We start from the raw sequence: 18,584 nt of genomic DNA on the forward strand, positions 1-18,584 counted from the left end.
AATTTCATTTCTACCCCTCAAAATTTGATTTTAAAACCGAAAATCTGAAGGAAAGCTCTCCATGATAAGCCAGTAATCCGGTCGGGTTTTAGTCCGCCTGGGAAAATTTCGCCATGCTGTGGCAAATGGCCCGATCAAAGCTTCACCACCATTGATCAAATGCTATGTTATAGTCGCTCCGACTTGATTTTAATACGGATAACTAGGATTAACAGGCAGAGCAGAGACACATTCGCAGAGCAAATGGCCATTAATTTATGTAAAGTCGAAACGTAATGCTGGCAGATATAAATTTTATAATGCCATTAGACAGCTGCAGCGAAGCGTTGACGACGACAACCTGGTAACGGCAATAGCAACAGCCACAGCAACGGCATCGACGACTTTTACTTGCCGCTGAGGCTGCTGCTGCTGCTGAAACCAAAAGTTGAGACGGCCAAATTGGTGTGGCACGGAATGAAATGAAATGGAAGCCGGGCCAGGCCGGGCGGCCAGTCAGGGAGCTAGTGGTGATAGCGAAACGGGTTTCCTCCGCACCGGAGAGGCTCGGAGAGCTTCAAATAATTGTCAATTAGACTGGGCTTAGGAAGCGACAAAGCCGACCCACACTGCAGCATCCACACTGCAGCTGCTGCAGCGCATCGCTGTTTTTTTGTTGCACGTCTCTCTGGAAGTGGAACCGGTGAAGCCGGAAAATCTTGTCGCCGGGAAAACGAAACCGAAGCTTTGTGCCGGTCCTGACTTCGTCTTCATCTATAAATACTTTTGCAATGCCGCGCAAACGCTTTAATTACGGTTTTGTCCTTGACATTGAGACTACGACGAGGAGCAGCAGCAGCACCAGCGGCAGACACAGCAGTCGAGCGACTGCAGCGCGTTTTCCCAGCGTTTTTAAACGCCCAGTGAATGTGTGCAAGTGTTTTTTTAAATAATATACAAATTGAGGAAATTATTAAATAAAATGAGACTTTATGTAAGTTTTGGGTCAAACAATTTTCAAGAAAAGGTAGCGTTGCTATTGACGAAAAAATAAATATCAAGCGAAAGTTAAGCAAACAAAAACTTTCACTTTTGAGTGAAAGTCGTGCAAATGTCCACGAATGCAAATGCACAAAAATAAAGACAATAATGCAATGAGGAAGCCATAGGAATACCAAAAATAAACGGAAGAAACACGAATAAGAATCAGTTGGAAATTAAATTTCAATTTTTCAAAAACATTTTCAACTTGTTATATTGATAACATTTAGAGGACTTCTTTCTCTGAAACGCATGCTTCATATTCATGTTTCTGTCTTGAAGTAATTAAACTGTTTTAAATGAATTAAATGAATGTTCATTTATTTAATGATTTCCGTTTTGCTTTGTCCAAACGGATTCCAAATAATTTGTTAAGCCGCAATCAATCGAAATGCTGGACATGCCATTCTCGTGAAATATGCACATGGCTTTGGGGGCTCTCTCAGTGTGCTAATTAAACCTAGTCAGTGCCAAAATCTCAATTCCCTCCTTAACGGCAGAGCTGGACACATGCCAATCGAGAGACTGGGGCGATCCGATGACTGCGGCTGATCTCGCAACCGAAAAAATCAAATCAAATCGAAAATGTCCAAAAAAATATTTTGCAATTTGCAAAAGAAACAAATGCATGGCAAGGCAATTGCAATTGGGAAAATTGAATTGTACGGTGCAAATGGTCGGCATCCTGCCAGACCCGTTTCCATCTCGAAATCGAGATTGGACACACTAGAGTGCCAAGATGGACGGCACGAAACGGAGCAGACCTGAGCAGAGCCAGGCTACTGGTCTTAAGCAAAGCCATCAATCTCCAAAAAGTTTTCGCCGGGCTCCAGACAAGCATTCGCTGTCATATGCGCGGTACAAATGTGCCTCGGTGTCTATCTGTCTGCCTAATTTTGGACAGCAAGGTGTATTTTGCCATTACCATTTGACAACTGTCACAACGCTGTATGACATGGTCTGGGATTTGGTTTCTGCTGGGACTTTGACTGGGGGCCTCCGTTCGTTGTCCAATTAATTTTTGCGACTCCTTAATTTTTTTTCTTTTGCTGCTCCCGTAGATTTCCTCTGGGCCGGTCGGGCCTGGCCGGGCAAAGCTCGCGTAATAATTTTGTAGGCAATTTATTAACTGTTTGGTGTGTTTGCTTAACTCGTTTTATCGATCCGTTTATTAAGCGCTCGACTGATAAAAACGCATTCATATTTCGCTTAAATGCCTTTTTGCAGATAACCAGCCATTTGCCGCCCCTGTTGCGTGCCCTCCTCCTGCTGCTGGCCCTGGCCTGCCTGGGGACACGGCCCGCTCCCGTGAACGCAATCCGGGGCGGGGCACCTGTTGTGGTCGCCGACGACGATGATGAAACCATGGAGTATGCTCCGCAATATGTAAGTGAACACACAGCAGCCCCCGAGGAAATATTACGCATGTGTATCCATTGAGCATACTAAATGTGTGTCAGGAATATCTGTTCATATTCACACAGGTACGGTGGCTCAAAGTTTGAGAAAGAGTGCACAAAATGAGAGGCTGGGCTTCGATTTATGGCGAAATAGGAGAGAATTAACTAAATGAACGTTTTAAAACCCCAAAAGTATTGCCATTCCCACAAATCGCCATTGATTAAAGAACTTTAATCCGTACGCTGCATTCCGCTCTTTCAATCAGCAACGAAAAAATGATCGCCTAACGACTTTTGAATCGAATAAATCATGACAGCTCACAGTTAATTAAATATTTGATCAATCTATCGGAAAATGGACCGGACGAACCACGATTAATACATCAAAAGCGATCCATAAATACCTTTGCTAATCTTTGGATCATGGAAAACGCATTTTCCGTCATTGAAAGTGAATGTTGTTCCATGCGTACCTCGAATGCGAAATGTTCAATATCTTTCTCGATGCCGCCCACATAAATCAACTTGTTGGCCGTCCGACTCTGACTCCGACCCCGACCATTGTCTTTTCTGGGAGGGACAGTGAGGGGGGAGACAGGTGGGGCGGTAGCCGAAAATGCGTTTTGCGTGCACACACGATCGTTGAATTCGACAGCCCGGGGGCGCCATATAAGGCCTGCTGCTGCACCTACGATCTCGATCGAGATCTCTGCCCCTCCGTCTCCAATCCAGCAACGAAGCGAAAGGAGGCCCCGTGGCAAGATTGAATTCTTTTCTTTTGTAACTGTTCAGGCTGTGACAAGGTGCGTTTTCGTTTTGCGAACAACAGCAACAAAAATGCTAAAATGTTTTCCATGCTGTCTGTCTGTTTGTCTGTCGCGCCGATGGGGTAAACGCCTTTGGAACTGTCGGGATTGTCAGAAATTTATTTTTGATTTGCCTGTTACCTGTTGCTCCCACGATCTGTCGTGCGATTTGTTGTCAAAATGTTGACAACGCTGCGTATGCGTAATTTGCATGTAATTGTGGATTGATATTGCACATACGCCCAGTCGGACAAACCATATATATTTTTGCACATATATCTCATAAATTTATGAGTTAGAGTTCACACGCACCCACAAAAAAGAGCAGGCAATTGACCACCAACTGGGGAGTGGAACTACATACAGTGCGCGGTGCTAGCTACTCGCAATGATCTCCTGGGTGGCCCCGCTGCTCCGACTTATGCAACTCTTATTAAAAACTCTATATATATGTATATATCTTAGCGTATATACAGCTGACTGACTGCTCAGGTTACACTCGCTTGTAATCATTTGTTTTGTCCGGACAGCGACAGGGGCCAGAGAGTTAAAATTGATAGGCAGCGAACAACTGCAGCCAGCAGCAGCAGACAGCAGGCAGCAGGCAGCCCCAGCATCGCGGCTGCATTTGTATGCGTTTTGTGCGTGGCCATTTATGGACGTCTGCGCTTAATTGAAGCCAGCGCCAAAGCATGCGAAAAACTTTTGCAATTTGCCTTAAAAACCAAAAGGTGCCAAAAAAGAAGGGGAAAACACAGAGAGACAGACACACACTACACTCACTGCTCGGAGAAGGAGAGAAACATACAGCCGACTTGTCCGAAATGACAACGAATGCTCTACATTTTTATATTAATTGAATTTATGTAAATTTTTGTTACGGCTATTTAGTTGCTCGCTTTATGGGGTTAATGCGTGGTGAGCTGCCCATAAATAACAATCTAAAATGTCATTTAAGATTCTTTGAAAGCCATTTGCGTTTAGACACAGTAATTAGTGCACTGATATGATTACAACTTTATTTAAATATTCTGATGTGGATTTTGAAGTTGATTTTCTAACAAATCAAAGATTTCTAGATCCGTTTCGACGAGGTCCAACTAAAGGCGCTTTGCTTTCAACGGCGGCTTCAGATCAAAAGAACACCCAATCCCCCAAGTTACCAGAGTGCCGAACACCCAACCCAACCCAATGCCTCTCCTTCAGTGGCTCTCAAACTGTGCACAGCGCGATTTTTGCCTTGACACAAAAAAGTTGCATTTGTTTCATTTCATTTTTTCGTTGGCTTGGAATTTTTTCTTTTTTTGTCATGAAAACTTTGACATAGCCATTGGGGTCTAGCTGTACAATTTTCGAGGTGCGGTTTGAGCCATGGGAGCGTGTCTTTCAGTGCGTTATGGGCAACGACTGCTTAATAAGAAATGTCTTCGTTTTCTTGTCTCCCTCAGGAACATCCGGGATATGCGTTTAGCTATGGAGTCAAGGATCTGCACACGGGCGATGTAAAGTCACAGTGGGAATCACGCGATCAGGACGGTGTCAAGGGACACTATAGTATCCTCGAACCGGATGGCTCCATACGCACCGTTCACTACACGGCCGATGCCAAGAAGGGCTTCAATGCCATTGTCAAGACGGTGGGCGCCAATTCCCATCCCATCACGGAGGAGACGCCGGAGGGCAGCAATCAAGTGAACGACGACACCAGCCAGTCGAAGATCAATCACTACAGCAAGGACCAGGAGCACATCGTTCTCAGTTCGGACATCAAGCAGCAGAAGCGGCCCATTGAAGATCTCACCCACTCACACCCGAAAATTCCCAGCCTGGTGGAGATCAAGCCCCATGCCCGCATCAAGCAGGTGCCCATGGAGCTGGAGCCGGGCATTCGCGATCGACTGCAACAGGCCCGTGACAACTACTACAAAGAGATCGCTGCCGTTCACAAGCTGGAGAATGAGTACGCACAAAAGCAGGAGAGTGACTATGCGCAGAAGTTGCAGCCCAGCTATCCAGTGCAAGAGGGCGATTGGAAGGCGGTGATAGTCAATGAACCCAAGGAGTATCGTCCACACTACACCACCAGCTCTCCCCAGCACCAGCACCAGCTACAGTCGCAGCACCAGCACCAGCATCCGTACTACGATTACTACAAGCCCAAGGAGGTGCCCCACAACTATATTCACAAGGCATCGCCGCCACAGCAGGCACTGCACACCAGCTACTCACCCTCAAAGCCGCGCCAGAGCCTCCCGGAGCCCATCTCCAACCACATCCATCAAAAGAAGGTGGTGCACACCACGCCCGGCCTGAAGCACTACAAGTACAAGGGCGTGGCAAAGACGTACGTGCGCCCCGAATACTCCAGCTACTTCCAGCGCAAGCCGAAGAAGCTGAGGCCGCATCCACAGGCAGGTCTGGGCCCCAAGCAGCGTAACCAGCGGCCGCAGCAGGCGGGTCCCGTCCTCTTTCCCGAACTGCTAGATGACGAGTTCGAGGATTTCGCGGAGGAGGTTGACGATGATGAGCAGGGCGTCGCATCGGCCAGCCTCGTGCAGAGCATGGTGCGGAAGGACAAGAAGCATATGGTGCCCATGTATGCGGGAGGGCACAGCTTCAAGGCGGCCAGCAGCCACCGAGATTTGCGTGGAGTGTAGATCTTAGATCTTTTGTAGTGTTTCCTTCTTTATTTATTTTTTGTTCGACCTAATTTATTGTTACGTTTAGTTGTTGTGTTTTAAATAAATGAATTTGTCTCTAAATGAACGCTCCCCGAAATGGAAACCAAGTCCCCGATTTTCAGCAGCTGCACTTGCGGGGATTTTACATCATAAATCATAGGAGTCAGGCCAAACAATTATATTGAACAATACGCAAGAAATTCGTGGGCTGACAGGAAATTGCTAACAAGCAAAGCAGCGATCTCTGACTTCTGATCTCTGTCTCTCGCAGTGGGGCCCAACCTCCAATTGAGTTTTCTGATTATGCCATGCGGCGGCATGGCAACGCCATCCAACAACGAAAGCGACAACCATAAATTAACACCAATTCGCATTAATTATTCCAAGTTGGCGGCACAACTACAAAATAGCCACAAAAGAGTCCACGAATTAAGCGAGGGAATACCCTAACCTAGAGCTGGGAAAGCAGTGCGTTAGAACTAGATCATGGATCAATCATTGCATAGTCAAAGGGAAAGTTCAGTGATCAAATAAATGATCTATTAAAAAAGAATTCACATACTTACTACAGCTTTTCCCCACTTCCCCTATATATGCATAATACCTCTGTTAAGTAAGAGCAAGACTGAAGTAGTAGCTCTGAAATGCATTCAATATGACAGCAAATTATGCCGAATGCAATATGCCCGTGCCATGCAGGCATTTCGGAGAATTGTCTCACATTTGTTTAGCCAGCTAATTGCTCTTGGCCAACGTTCTCTGCGCAGGCATCCTTAAAAGGTGTGCGTGTCAGCGGGGCAGCTTTTCCACTGAGTGCCACTCAAAACGGATCGCATCGGATCGGATCGACATCGGTTTGGCTTGGCTTGGCCAACTACTGCAGTAAGCCGCAAACCGGATCTAACTCTCAAGAGTCAACCAGATATGAGTGCAGTGCAGCTGTGAGTCATAACTACATACGTTCAATGTCGGCATATCGGAGGCGGCGCCTAATCTAGAAGATTGTAAATTATTTAATTGGGAGCGTTTGCGTTGCCAACGCCTCTGCACACACCGATGCACTCTGCTCGAGCGAATCAATCTGAGAATTTTCTGCACTCTAGCGATTGTCAGACATTTCTCACGCGACCATAAAATGCGCAAAAGTAAGTTGTGATCGCCGTCTATGAGCATCCATTTGGAATCGGCTAAGTTTTTATTGGATTCACAGTCGAAGTATGAGAAACTGGTTCGCCTAGAATGCAACGGCAATGTGGGAGCAATTTGCATATAAGCAATCAATTTTTTGTTTCTCCCTCTTCATTTGACACTTTGCTCCCTGTAACGCACTCGATGGAGCCAGCCCCACCAGTCACACAGTCAGAGTCCATGCCAAGACTTCAATTTATGCAACAAAATTGCAAGAAAATCTAAGTCAAATCCAAGTCAATGCCATACGCAAACACACAAAAATATTGAGTTGACAAAAAAGTGCCAGTACGAGTACGAGTACCCCCAGTAATTAGAATACTTGATCTCTGGTCGAACTAGTTATGGCAGAGATTAGCTAAATTGGATTAGCCGCGACGACTATCTGGCGACTATCCGCAGGTGGGAACAAGTGCAGCACAGAGCACTCATTGAGAATGCCGAAACGAATGCCTAATCTGTGTTAATTATGACAAATGTATGTGACACTCGAGACTAACTGAAAGTATGTTGCGGGGTTGACGTCAAGAGTTTCGCTTTTAGAGTTCTAAGGGAGTTCCATGGCAACAAAAATAAATGGTCTACAGAGTGATTATAATTTATAGAAATAATTATTGCATGCTTTAAGTAGACATAGAACCTCTTTTTATTTTAAATTCCGAATAAACACAAAATTGTCGAATTTCCCGCAGCGCAAGGAATTAGCCAACTGGCAGAAGTTGCTGCCTGCGTTTTGTTCTTCTCTGTTTACTCGGCGGCTTCACTTCAGCGACTTCATGTTCTCCTCACACTTTCGATAGGCCACTCCAATGCCAAATCCTGCTCCAATCCAGACAGGCCAGCGACGACGACGCATGAACAAAAGGGCGACTGTGGCACCCATCGCAATGCCTCCAGCAGTCTTAACAAGGCCATCCGTAACGCAACGATTAATGTTTTCAAGATAACGATTCTCAGACGAAGAAGACATCTTTCTGGTGTTTTTCTAAGATAATGGAAAAGTACAAATTTTGGCAGTAGCTCCTCTCAAATTCAATGAATTGTAACTAAAAATTCCCTGAAAGTGATCTAAAAACAAAATGCTCCTTTAAGGACTGAGAAATATGCATAAAATGTACTGCAATTTGTGTAAAAATAATAAATATTAATTGAAAAATCCTTGTCACTGAGTAAAACGAACCAAACCAACAGAAATGTTATATTTAATTAATAAGCTTGTCAGCTGGGCCAATTGCCATCGGTGGTATCCACCTTAGCTGTCATCGTCCCTCAATCGCTGTGACCGCATTTAATTAGCTGTCTACAAAGTCTGGGAGTCTGAGGTCTGCCACATGTTTGGTGGCACCTCTCAAACTGCCATCGCTGCCACATTGTCCCTGACTTGCGGGGTCTGCTCTGACACCGCATGCCGGGCAAAACGCATACCGCAACTCAAGCGCAACTCCTGGTATAGTTCGGATAGTCAGATGTAAAATTCAGGCGAAGCTTTATCCAAAATAAATCCGGCCATAAGCGGGCTGGCTGGCTGGAAAATTGATTGAGCAGCACACGCGTTGACGTTTCAATTAGAAGCCCAGACGCAACAGAAAAAATAAATGAAAAATCATACAAAAAGTGTAGAAAAAACCAAAACCAAAACCCAGACCCAAGACACGCAATCGCCTCCAAAGTGCAATTGGAAAAGAATGCCGAACCAGATCGAGAGCTAGTGCCACAAGATAAACCTTGTGAAGCAATTAAGTTCGCTGGACAGTGGCGGCACGCGGCGATTGGTATCGGAGCATCGGCAAAATCGCCGAAATTGTGAGTGAGAGAGTGAAAGGCTGTCGAGGAGAAGACATGGATGGTGTCCTACTCCTTCCTTCAAAGATTTTCGATACTTTTTTCCAAGTGAACCGCTGCCGCCGCTGCTGTTAATTGAACATGAAACATGTTTTGGGGCTGTCGGCCCCAGCTTTTCTTTTTCTGTATGCGGGGTGTGCTGTATGCTGTTTCTTTTGAGCTGTTACTCGCAACAGTTTTCGCAATTTGATTGAATTTTAATTTTTCAACATTTGCAAATGCAAAGACATAGCCGAAAATCGAGTGACCAGTCAGCTGCGCTCCGATTTTAACCTACTTCAGAGGCATTGCTGGACGAGTTTACTTTAGTTTAGGCCACGCTTTTGTCACACACACGCACAGATCGGCAACTGCAACTTCCACTTCGACTGCGACTTCGACTGCGACTGCAAAGGGGTTGCGTAAGATTTTGGTGGAACGAGAGAGCAGGAGATTTTATAGAGTCACAGATCTACTATACAGCTGCCCATGGTGCTGGCTCACGACCATGCCTACTTAACATCATGACGAAATACATCGCCCAAACATCGCCACAACACTCCTCCGCCTTCTCTGCTCCCTTTCCTTTCGGTTTTTAATTGAAAAATCTTGATTTTTGCTCGAGCTGTAGCCGTGTGCCGTAAGCCGGATCATTTACATATAACTTTATACGCATACGAGTATATCAGCGAATCCTACTATATCTAGATGGTTTGTCGTTCATTCAATATCGCAAATGGGCCGGACCAAAAGCCAACACCAGATCGTGTCGTATAGAGCCGTTGCGCTGCGCAAACATTTCAAAATTTGCCAAACATATTTATAAAATTGCTGATTTTATGTTTCTTGCTCTCGAATCTGCAAACTCAAATCTGGACTAAGAATTCTACATACAAATTCTACCACTTACGATTGGAGAAATAAATAAACTAAAAACCAGTTTAGTTAGAGTGCAAATATCGCTGCGAATATTGCGTGTATTCTCGTAAAAAGTCGCACAATATTTTGAGAAAGGCCGTTGGGGCTGGGCTGGGCCAAAGACTGCGACTGCGACTGCGACTGTGACTGGGTGTGTGTGCACAACATGGCGTATGCGTGCTGCCAGCGGGGCATTCACATGGCAGTAGCAGTAGCCGCTGCAGGATTATCGAGAGCTGAAACTGAAACTGGAGCTTAAAATTATGACTTTAGGTAGCTTATGGCCCGTGTTTATATGAGTGGAAATGCATTTTCCGTACCTCATGGGAAATTTATGCAGCCTATACGCTAGTGGGCGCTGGCTATGGCTTGTTTTATGTTGTCTTTGCCTTTGGCAAACACTGTGAAAGAAGTGGCACAGTTTGGGTTTGTTTCTGGTTATATAAGATGCCAGAAGAAAGATGAGATATGCAATCAATGCATTTTAATTGCTTTATGGCCACAGGATTGATTGTTGGAAAGGATAGCTAGCCAATATTTTCTTCCCATGAGAAACTGCAACGCAATTCCTTGCCCCATTAATACCCCTCAAGATTTAAGTGTCCAGTTAACAGATATAAACCATTAGGAGCCACACACAGACACACACACACAAGCACCCGCAAAAGGTGACACTGGGTGCCATAGTGACCCTAATTGCCAACAAGTCAACACTTTGGCCATATCTCCCAGCTATTCTATTAGTTATATATTGTCAAATATTATGTGGCAATGCGCCTTAGAGCCAACTAATGCACAACCAAGGCCCAAGGCACAGTCCGACAAACCGACAGACACACGCATGATTGCACTCCATCCACTCCACAGGACAAGAAAATTTATTGATAGCGACATTAATACCACAATTCTTGTTTTATTTCTCAGATACTCGCACTATTCACTGCTCTCTATTTTTGTGTGTTGTGTTGCTGTGCTGTGCTGTGTGTGCTTTTTTTTTTGCGCCCGGACTGGGGGTCTTGCAAATTGCGTATGCATTTATTTTTGCGAGAGCTACACGCAATGGCCGCGATTAAAATCTAAATCAAATTAAGTCGCTTTAAAAGCATACGAGTATGCAAACAAAAATCAAGCAAAAAAATATCTCAAAAATCAAAAAAAATTGAGCCAAAGGCAACTCGGTGCAACAATGCACCACGCGCGATTTCTGAGCGGGGCTCTGTGTGTGAGTTGGAGCGGAGTGTGTGTGTGTGTGTGTGTTAGTTTTTTGTTTGATTTGTTTGAGCCGAGGCGTTTGACGAGAGTATGATCTAATAAAACGTTACCAACTGTATGTGTGCGGCTGTGTGCTGGGCGAACCAGCGAAGGTGGGGCCGGGCCCAACAATTGGCTTGGCCAGGCAGGTTGCAGGTTGCAGTTGTGCAGTTTGCGAGAGAACTCCGAGACAAAGCTGCCTCCAAACGAGAGCTGCAGTCGTTGCGGCAGTCATCAATTCTTCATCTGCACGCGCTAAAGTCGCAGCGCACCCGACTTGGCCTGGCCCGATCCGATACGATACGATTCGATTCGACTCTTTCCTTGCAGCTAGATCTATTTTTTTCTGCTATAAATATAGTTTTGTTTTTGTTTTTGTTTTTGCTTGTCGCTTTGTCGCCAAACTGGTGCGTGGCTGCGGCGCGCATGCGTGCGAGCTTTTTGTGCGAGTATTGGCCAACTGACCGAACGTATATAAGCGATTATAGGGCCGGGCTGGCCAACAGTCCAGTCCAGTCGGCCGCGCTGCCTTGCTCCACATCCCCGAATCGTTCCGAGCGTACCGAGCGTTCCGTTGCGTATCAGTCCGTTTCGTGTCGCGGGTCTACATCGAGTCCGTGGCGTGTTCTCGAGACTCCTATTGAGTCTCCCCTCCGCGTGTGTGTTTGTGTGTGGCAGTACATTTCGATCTGACCAAAGGATCATTTAAAGGATTGCAAGCTTATAAATTCTTTTTTGAAAAGTGCAAATGTTGTGTCATTGACAAAAGGATCCACACAGTTTTTTCTTCGATAATCCAGATCCAACGTTTTTATTAGTGGAAATATGAAGGTGGGTCCTTGGTCGAATATAAGATATGGATTGACATACTATGTATATCAAAAGGATAATACAATACTGATAAATGATTGATGAAATTTTGTACTGGAATTAACAATTCTCAACTCAAAACAAATTGAAATTAAAAAGGATACATGTTATTAAACATTTAAATACTTCAAATGCAAAATTTGGGTGCACTTTCAACAGATTTAAATGTATTATTCGATTTGTTGCTATTTACTGCAATTGAAAAATTATAGAAATTATGCTAAAATATGCTGTTTGAAGTATGTTTTAAAGATCCTTGGGCTGCCTAAAAAATATGAGCAAATTTAATGATTTTTTAACTAAACCCAAACAAGTAAATTTACATTAAATGGTGGAATGTTCCGAGAGCACAACAACAAAATTGAAAACAATTCATATTATCCTACATATTGTTCTCGTATCCCTTTGAATATCCTTTTTCTGCTAAACTCATAAAGTGACGAGATTTTAAAATAATTTGCATGATTCTATGAACTATACTAACTTTCTTCTACCCACTTTCTTTACCTCGCTTTGCAGTTCCATCTGATAGCATTATTGGGCTTACTCGGCTCCGTGCTGGCCGATCCCTCAGCCCTGCCCTCACCCACACTGGCACCACCGCTGCCGCCCTGTGTGCATGCTGCCACCTCCGGCTATGCCTATCCACCGCCGGCCGAGGTGAAGTTCTCCATATCGCCGGGCGTGACCAAGTACAGCCAGTCGCCGGCGATTTCCACGTACTCCGAGAACGGCAAGCTTCTGCACACATCGATCGGCAGTTCGGGCTCCTCCTACGAGTCCAGCGCGGGACTTGTGGGCCTGTCGCATGGCGGCCTCACCCAAATCGACAAGTACATAGCCCCAGTGCAGAAAACTTTGTTCTCGCCATCGGGAGAGTACGGAGGAGCAGGAATCACCTATGCGGAAAAGTCACCAGCGGCCAAGTATGCGACTGTGGTGCCATCGGGCATCGAGATTAAGAATCTGGTGTCTCCAGCACTGACCAAAACACTGCTGACGGCCCCCAGGCTGGATCATAGCTACCTGCCGCCATCTCCCGGTCTGAGCAAGGTGGCCACGTACACCTCTCCCGGATACAGCTACAGCTCGGCGACTCCCGGCATCTCGAAGGTAGCCACCTACTCGTCCCCGGGTCCGTCCAGCGTGCCCTACTATGCACCACCAGTGTCTAGCAAAGTGGATACGTACAGTTCGCAGGCATATAGCTATTCAAAGGCCAGTCCGGGCTACTCCAAAGTGGAGTCCTACAGCTCACCCGGCTACAGTTACGGCCATCTCTCGCCCGGTCTCTCTAAGATTGCAACCTACTCGCCCTCCGTCTCCTACGCAGCCCCGGCAGTAGCCAAGGTCTCGGCCTACGTCGCCCCAGCTGTTAAGCTGGCAACCACCTCATCCCTGCTGTCATCGCATGGCACGGGCTATTCCGCCAGCTATGCGCCAGCCCTCACCAAGTACAGCCAGGCGGCGGATGTTTCGCACCAGTTCATCTCCAAGCCCATCAGTGCCGCCTATCCGGCAGCTGCTCCAGCCATTGCCACTTATGCCCCTGCTCCGACAGTCACCAAGATCATCGGCAGCTATGGCGGATCCGCATCTGGTGGTGCTCTTTCGCATCAGTACGTGTCCAAGCCAGCAGTGGCCACCTACTCCTCAGCTCCTGCCATCGCCAAGGTTGCCACGTATGCTGCTCCAGCCTTAGCCACGTACTCCTCAGGCCCGGCCATTACCAAGCTCTCGACCAGCTACGGAGCAAGTGGTTCCGGTGGCATTTCCCATCAATACGCTTCAGCACCTGCCTATGCCTCCCCGTCCATTGGCACGTACTCTGCGGCTGGCCACGGAGCCGTATCCCATCAGTATGTGTCCAAGCCAGCGGTCGGCACTTACTCGTCCGCTCCGGCAATTGCAAAGGTTGCGACCTACGCAGCTCCGGCAGTTGCTAGCTATGCGTCTGCCCCTGCCATCACCAAGCTATCTTCGACCAGCTATGGAGGCAGCGGTTCGGGAGCCGTTTCCCATCAATATGTGTCCAAGCCGGCTGTGGCTACCTACTCCTCGGGTCCTGCCTATGCTGCTCCTGCCGTTTCTAAGGTGGCCTACGCTGCTCCGGTTGTTTCAAGCTATTCCTCCGGTCCGGTCGTGACCAAAGTGTCGACTGGCTATGGCAGTCATGGTGCAAGCTATGGTGCAAGCGGCTCGGGAGCAATTTCCCATCAGTATGTCTCTAAGCCGGCGGTGGCCACATACTCCTCGGGTCCTGCCATAGCCAAGGTAGCAACCTACGCGGCTCCTGCCCTCTCAAAGGTGGCCACATATGCTGCTCCTTCTATTGCCACCTATTCCTCAGGCCCCGCCCTCTCAAAAGTGGCAACCTACAGCCAGGCGGCAGATGTTTCCCACCAGTACATCTCGAAACCCATTGTGGCTGCCTATCCGGCTGCAGCTCCGGCGATTGCCACATACTCTGCAGCGCCAGCAGTCACGAAGATCGTCGGCAGCTATGGCGGATCTGCATCCGGTGGTGCTGTTTCCCATCAGTACGTGTCCAAGCCAGCGCTTGTTGCTGCTCCTGCGGTGGCTAAGGTGGCCACATATGCTGCCCCTGCCGTTGCCACCTACTCGTCTGCACCAGTGGTAACCAAAGTCTCCACTGGCTATGGCGGAGGAGGAAGTTATGGGAGCTACGCTGGCAGCCATTCAGGTGGAGCCGTATCCCATCAGTACGTGTCCAAGCCCGCAGTGGCAACCTATTCCTCTGGTCCTGCCATTGCCAAGATATCAACGTACGCTTCTCCCACCATTTCAACTTACTCCTCGGCTCCCACCCTCACCAAGATTGCCACCAGCTACGGCAGCAGCGGACACGGCGCCAGCTATGCTCCGGCTCTGTCCAAGACTTATCTGCCAGCTGATCCCGTTGCCACGGTTTCCAGCTATTCCTCAGGTCACGGCGGAAGCTATGGAGGAAGCGGCTCGGGAGCTGTCTCACATCAGTACGTATCGAAGCCAGCGATTGCCACAATCTCAGCTGCTCCGGCAATTGCCAAGGTGGCCACCTATGCTGCTCCGGCTGTTGCCACCTACGCTACGGCTCCTGTGGTAACCAAAGTGTCCACTGGCTATGGCGGAGGAGGAAGCTATGGCAGCTATGAAGGAGGCCATTCTGGTGGCGCCGTATCCCATCAGTACGTGTCCAAACCCGCAGTAGCCACATACTCCACTGGTCCAGCCATCGCCAAGGTAGCATCCTACGCAGCACCCAGCCTCACCAAGATTTCCACCAGCTACGGCAGCAGCGGCCACGGAGCCAGCTATGCTCCTGCACTGTCCAAAACCTATCTGCCAGCTGCTCCGGCCCTCTCTGTGCCAGCACTGTCCAAGACCTATCTGCCAGCTGCTCCGGTTGCAGCGGTTTCCAGCTATTCCTCAGGTCACGGCGGAAGCTATTCAGGAAGCGGCTCAGGAGCCGTCTCCCATCAGTACGTGTCCAAGCCCACGCTTGTTGCTGGTCCTGCCATAGCAAAGGTGGCCAGCTATGCCGCGCCAGCTGTGAGCCACATCTCCACGGGTCCAGCACTGGTCAAGGTTGGCTCTCCCCATGGCCTGGGCTTGGGTGTGGGCTACTCTGCTAGCGGACATGGCGCTGTGTCCACCCAATACGTATCCAAGCCTGCAGGAGCTGCTCTTCTGGGTGCTCCCTTGACCTCTGGTCCGGCCTACGCTCTGGGTGGAAAGCTGGCCAGCAGCACAGCTTACGGCATAAGTGCGGGTAAGTGGATTGATTGGCTGGGCAACTCGCAAGGAAGACTAACTTCCACACTATTTTCCAGGCAAACTAGGACTCGGCTCGGGTCATGATGGTAGCTACTATGGAGCCATCTCCTTGGGTCACGCAGGCGTCTCCCCGGCCCTTAACTATCAGGGACTTCTCACGCATGGCGGTAGTCTGTCCCATGGTGGTCTCGCTCATGGTGGACTCTCCCATGGCGGTATTTCCCTAGGTGGCTTGGCTCACGGCGGTCTGTCGTACGCTCCAATCACATACTCCCATTTGGACTCCTCGTTGAGTGGCTATGACCATGGCGTGGGTGGAATTGGACCTTTGGGTGCCGGTTTCTATCGCTATGCTCCAAGTGTGCCCACGTTGAGTGCACATGCCCCACTGCCGGCCACCGCGTATCTGAAGTCGGCGCCCGTGGCCCAGCCAGCCCTGCTCAAGGTGGTGCCGGAGAAGCATCTGGAACACTTTGTAAGTCCAACAGATTCCCACATTGAAGTTGCCCCACCAATGTCATTCTATCTTCTCTCATTCCAGGATGCACATCCTCGCTATGCCTTTGAGTATGCCGTGAACGATCCACATACGGGCGACAATAAGCATCAGCGCGAGGAGCGTGATGGGGACGTAGTCAAGGGCGAGTATTCCTTGGTGGAACCCGATGGCAATGTGCGCACAGTCAAGTACTATGCCGACTGGGAAACGGGCTTCCATGCCGAGGTCATCAACAGTCGCGATCAGGGCAAAATTGTGGCCATGCGTCAGACGGCAGCCAAGTCGTGAGGTGAGCTTCCCCTATCCATATACAACCCACCACTAACGTCTCTACCGTCCACAGCTCTACCCCAGTCACAATATTGTTTTGTTCGTTCAGCAACTGTAAATAGCCTCAAATTCAATCTTCTTCTCATTAAACATTAAACGTATTTATGTAAAACTCCACAACGATAACGATAAACCACAACCACGATGTCACACGGCCCGCCATTTCTTGCCATTCTTGCCATTATCTCTATATATCCATTTCCTGTCTAATTACTGATACCTGATCCTGATCCCTGTGCTCATGTGATAGGCGTTTCGTATTTTATTGAACTGCTTGCGCTGCTCTCTCAACCCTGAATGCGCGTTTCTTATGCCTAACTATTTGTACATACCTAAACGGATTGATTGTATATTGATACAGATATATATATTGTAAAATGTTGACTTCAAATAAACAAGATTTAAGAACGCCACAGTCGAGAGTGAGTGCTCGACAATGAGATTTAAATTGAATTCGTGACTCTAAACACCATTGATGGAGGGAAGGGTTACCAGGTCATACAATTAAGAATATTATTATATCAGTACAAGGTCATACAGCGATCATTTGCGGCGGCCAGTAGGAAGATATCATCCTATCTCAGTGATTAAATGGTGGCGTAGTGTGCATAAATATTTACAAATGTACGTATATTCAAGTTTAAATACATGTAGAAAAGATTATGAGATCTGAATAAAGCGTGCAGAACTATGTCACTAACCTTTTGGGCAATATTATCATGCCATTACGCCTCTCCCACACACATAAGAAGCCGACGATTATGTGGTTACGTCGGAAGAAGAAACGGGATCGTGAGCCTACGTAACCGCGCGACGCTTCGAGTAAACGATTTACGATTTTACGATATTATTTACGATATTATTATAAAATGAGGCCTAACAGGGCTGCAGTTCAAGCACACACACCAGCGAGAGAGAGGCAGATCACCAAGATGACACACTTTTTTTACAAGACAGCGTTGGCACTCGCTTCGGTTTCTTTGCTTCCTATAGTGGGACAAAGAAAAGGGACAAAAAAAAGGGAAACAAACACATAACTTTTTTTAATTTTTTGCAAAAAAAAAAAACTTAATAGGATCTATGCATGCAAGAATATGGCTCTCAAGTTGTAACACTTTGCACATCACATTTTCCTTATTTTGCCTTTGCCGCTATGCCTTCTGTAAGCCATTTTACCGACGGCAGCCGCCACTCTGGAGCAGAACCTTTTTCTTTCACTTTTTGGGCTTTTTTCTTTTAAAAAAATTGCCCCACTTTAACCAATATACTTTTCACTTATTGCCAATTTTTATGATGCTGCTCTGCCTTATTTATGCCATTTGGATGAGAGCTGCCTCCGTTCTGGATCTGGAACTTTTTCATGCACTTTCTGCACCTTTTTCTTTATACTGCAACACTCACTTTCACTGCACCACAAAACTGCACCTCCTAATTTAATCTCTGAACTGCACTGCACCACAGCGCGACAATTTAACCAATTTTCACCATTTTCCCGATTTTCGCGAACCAAAACGCGGAGCTGACTTGAAACCACGCGCTTGTGCCGGCCGAAAAATTGAAAGAGTGAGAGCTGCGCAGCTTTGAGTGCGTGGGAAGCTTAGTTTTTAGAATATTCCATGCTCTCTCTCTCTCTCTCTGATGCGCTTACTAATTGCTCTCACATTTGACTTTGACTTTCGTGTTCACCCTCTTTTACCTCAAGAGAGCGAACGTTTGTGAGTTTGATGGATGACGACTTGTTAATGCAACGGTGAATGTCGAGAAGGGGAAAGCTCAGTGCACATGGGTTGATAGGTTGTTGGAGAGGGGAGAGGGAAGCAGCGTGAACCGTAAAGAGAGCTTGGAAGATTGCCTCCTACGCGTTCAAATCTGCGCCGCTCTCACACGTTGTGCGTTTGATGAGTACTAATGCAACGGTGAATAGCCAGAAGGGGAAGAGGGAGGAAGAGGGCAGAGTAAGCAGTGCAGAAAAGAACAATTATGTTCTTCAATTTACGAATGTATGTACATATAACCACTATAA

The 18,584-nt window shown here is 47.3% G+C and overlaps 3 protein-coding genes across 14 annotated transcripts in view; 2 read left to right on the top strand and 1 right to left on the bottom strand.

Moving 5' to 3' along the window:
- LOC117579878 (dynactin subunit 1) overlaps positions 1-18,584 on the bottom strand; it is a 31,942-nt gene that overhangs the window by 8,527 nt on the left and 4,831 nt on the right. The gene's annotated exons all lie outside the window — the stretch shown is intronic.
- LOC117579880 lies at positions 944-5,883 on the top strand. The gene is made up of 3 exons (XM_034266015.1): positions 944-973; positions 2,248-2,406; positions 4,675-5,883. Exons 1-3 carry the CDS (start codon positions 962-964, stop codon positions 5,881-5,883), a joined length of 1,380 nt encoding a protein of 459 aa, XP_034121906.1. The 5' UTR covers positions 944-961.
- LOC117579879 (mucin-12) lies at positions 11,268-16,998 on the top strand. 12 transcript variants are annotated; one of them, XM_034266009.1, is made up of 8 exons: positions 11,270-11,916; positions 12,475-13,673; positions 13,914-13,989; positions 14,185-14,778; positions 15,217-15,727; positions 15,789-16,207; positions 16,274-16,520; positions 16,575-16,998. In XM_034266009.1, exons 1-7 carry the CDS (start codon positions 11,911-11,913, stop codon positions 16,517-16,519), a joined length of 3,051 nt encoding a protein of 1,016 aa, XP_034121900.1. In that variant the 5' UTR covers positions 11,270-11,910; the 3' UTR covers position 16,520; positions 16,575-16,998. The 12 variants fall into 12 exon arrangements, with proteins under 12 accessions (XP_034121905.1, XP_034121900.1, XP_034121898.1 ...); XM_034266008.1 differs by having other exon boundaries at positions 11,438-11,916; positions 13,914-14,479; positions 14,666-14,778; XM_034266011.1 differs by having other exon boundaries at positions 11,439-11,916; positions 13,914-14,245; positions 14,750-14,778.

This window comes from Drosophila guanche, unplaced genomic scaffold, assembly GCF_900245975.1.
Source record: "Drosophila guanche unplaced genomic scaffold, DGUA_6, whole genome shotgun sequence".
NCBI classification, from domain to species: domain Eukaryota; kingdom Metazoa; phylum Arthropoda; class Insecta; order Diptera; family Drosophilidae; genus Drosophila; species Drosophila guanche.

Excerpts from the sequence above, each read along its gene's own strand:
- LOC117579880 (XM_034266015.1), top strand. Across the intron at positions 2,407-4,674 it reads TGGAGTATGCTCCGCAATAT|GAACATCCGGGATATGCGTT; the intron begins GTAAGTGAACAC and ends TGTCTCCCTCAG.
- LOC117579879 (XM_034266003.1), top strand. Across the intron at positions 13,674-13,913 it reads TTAGCCACGTACTCCTCAGG|CCCTGCCATCACCAAGCTAT; the intron begins CCCGGCCATTAC and ends CTATGCGTCTGC. Across the intron at positions 16,208-16,273 it reads AGAAGCATCTGGAACACTTT|GATGCACATCCTCGCTATGC; the intron begins GTAAGTCCAACA and ends CTCTCATTCCAG.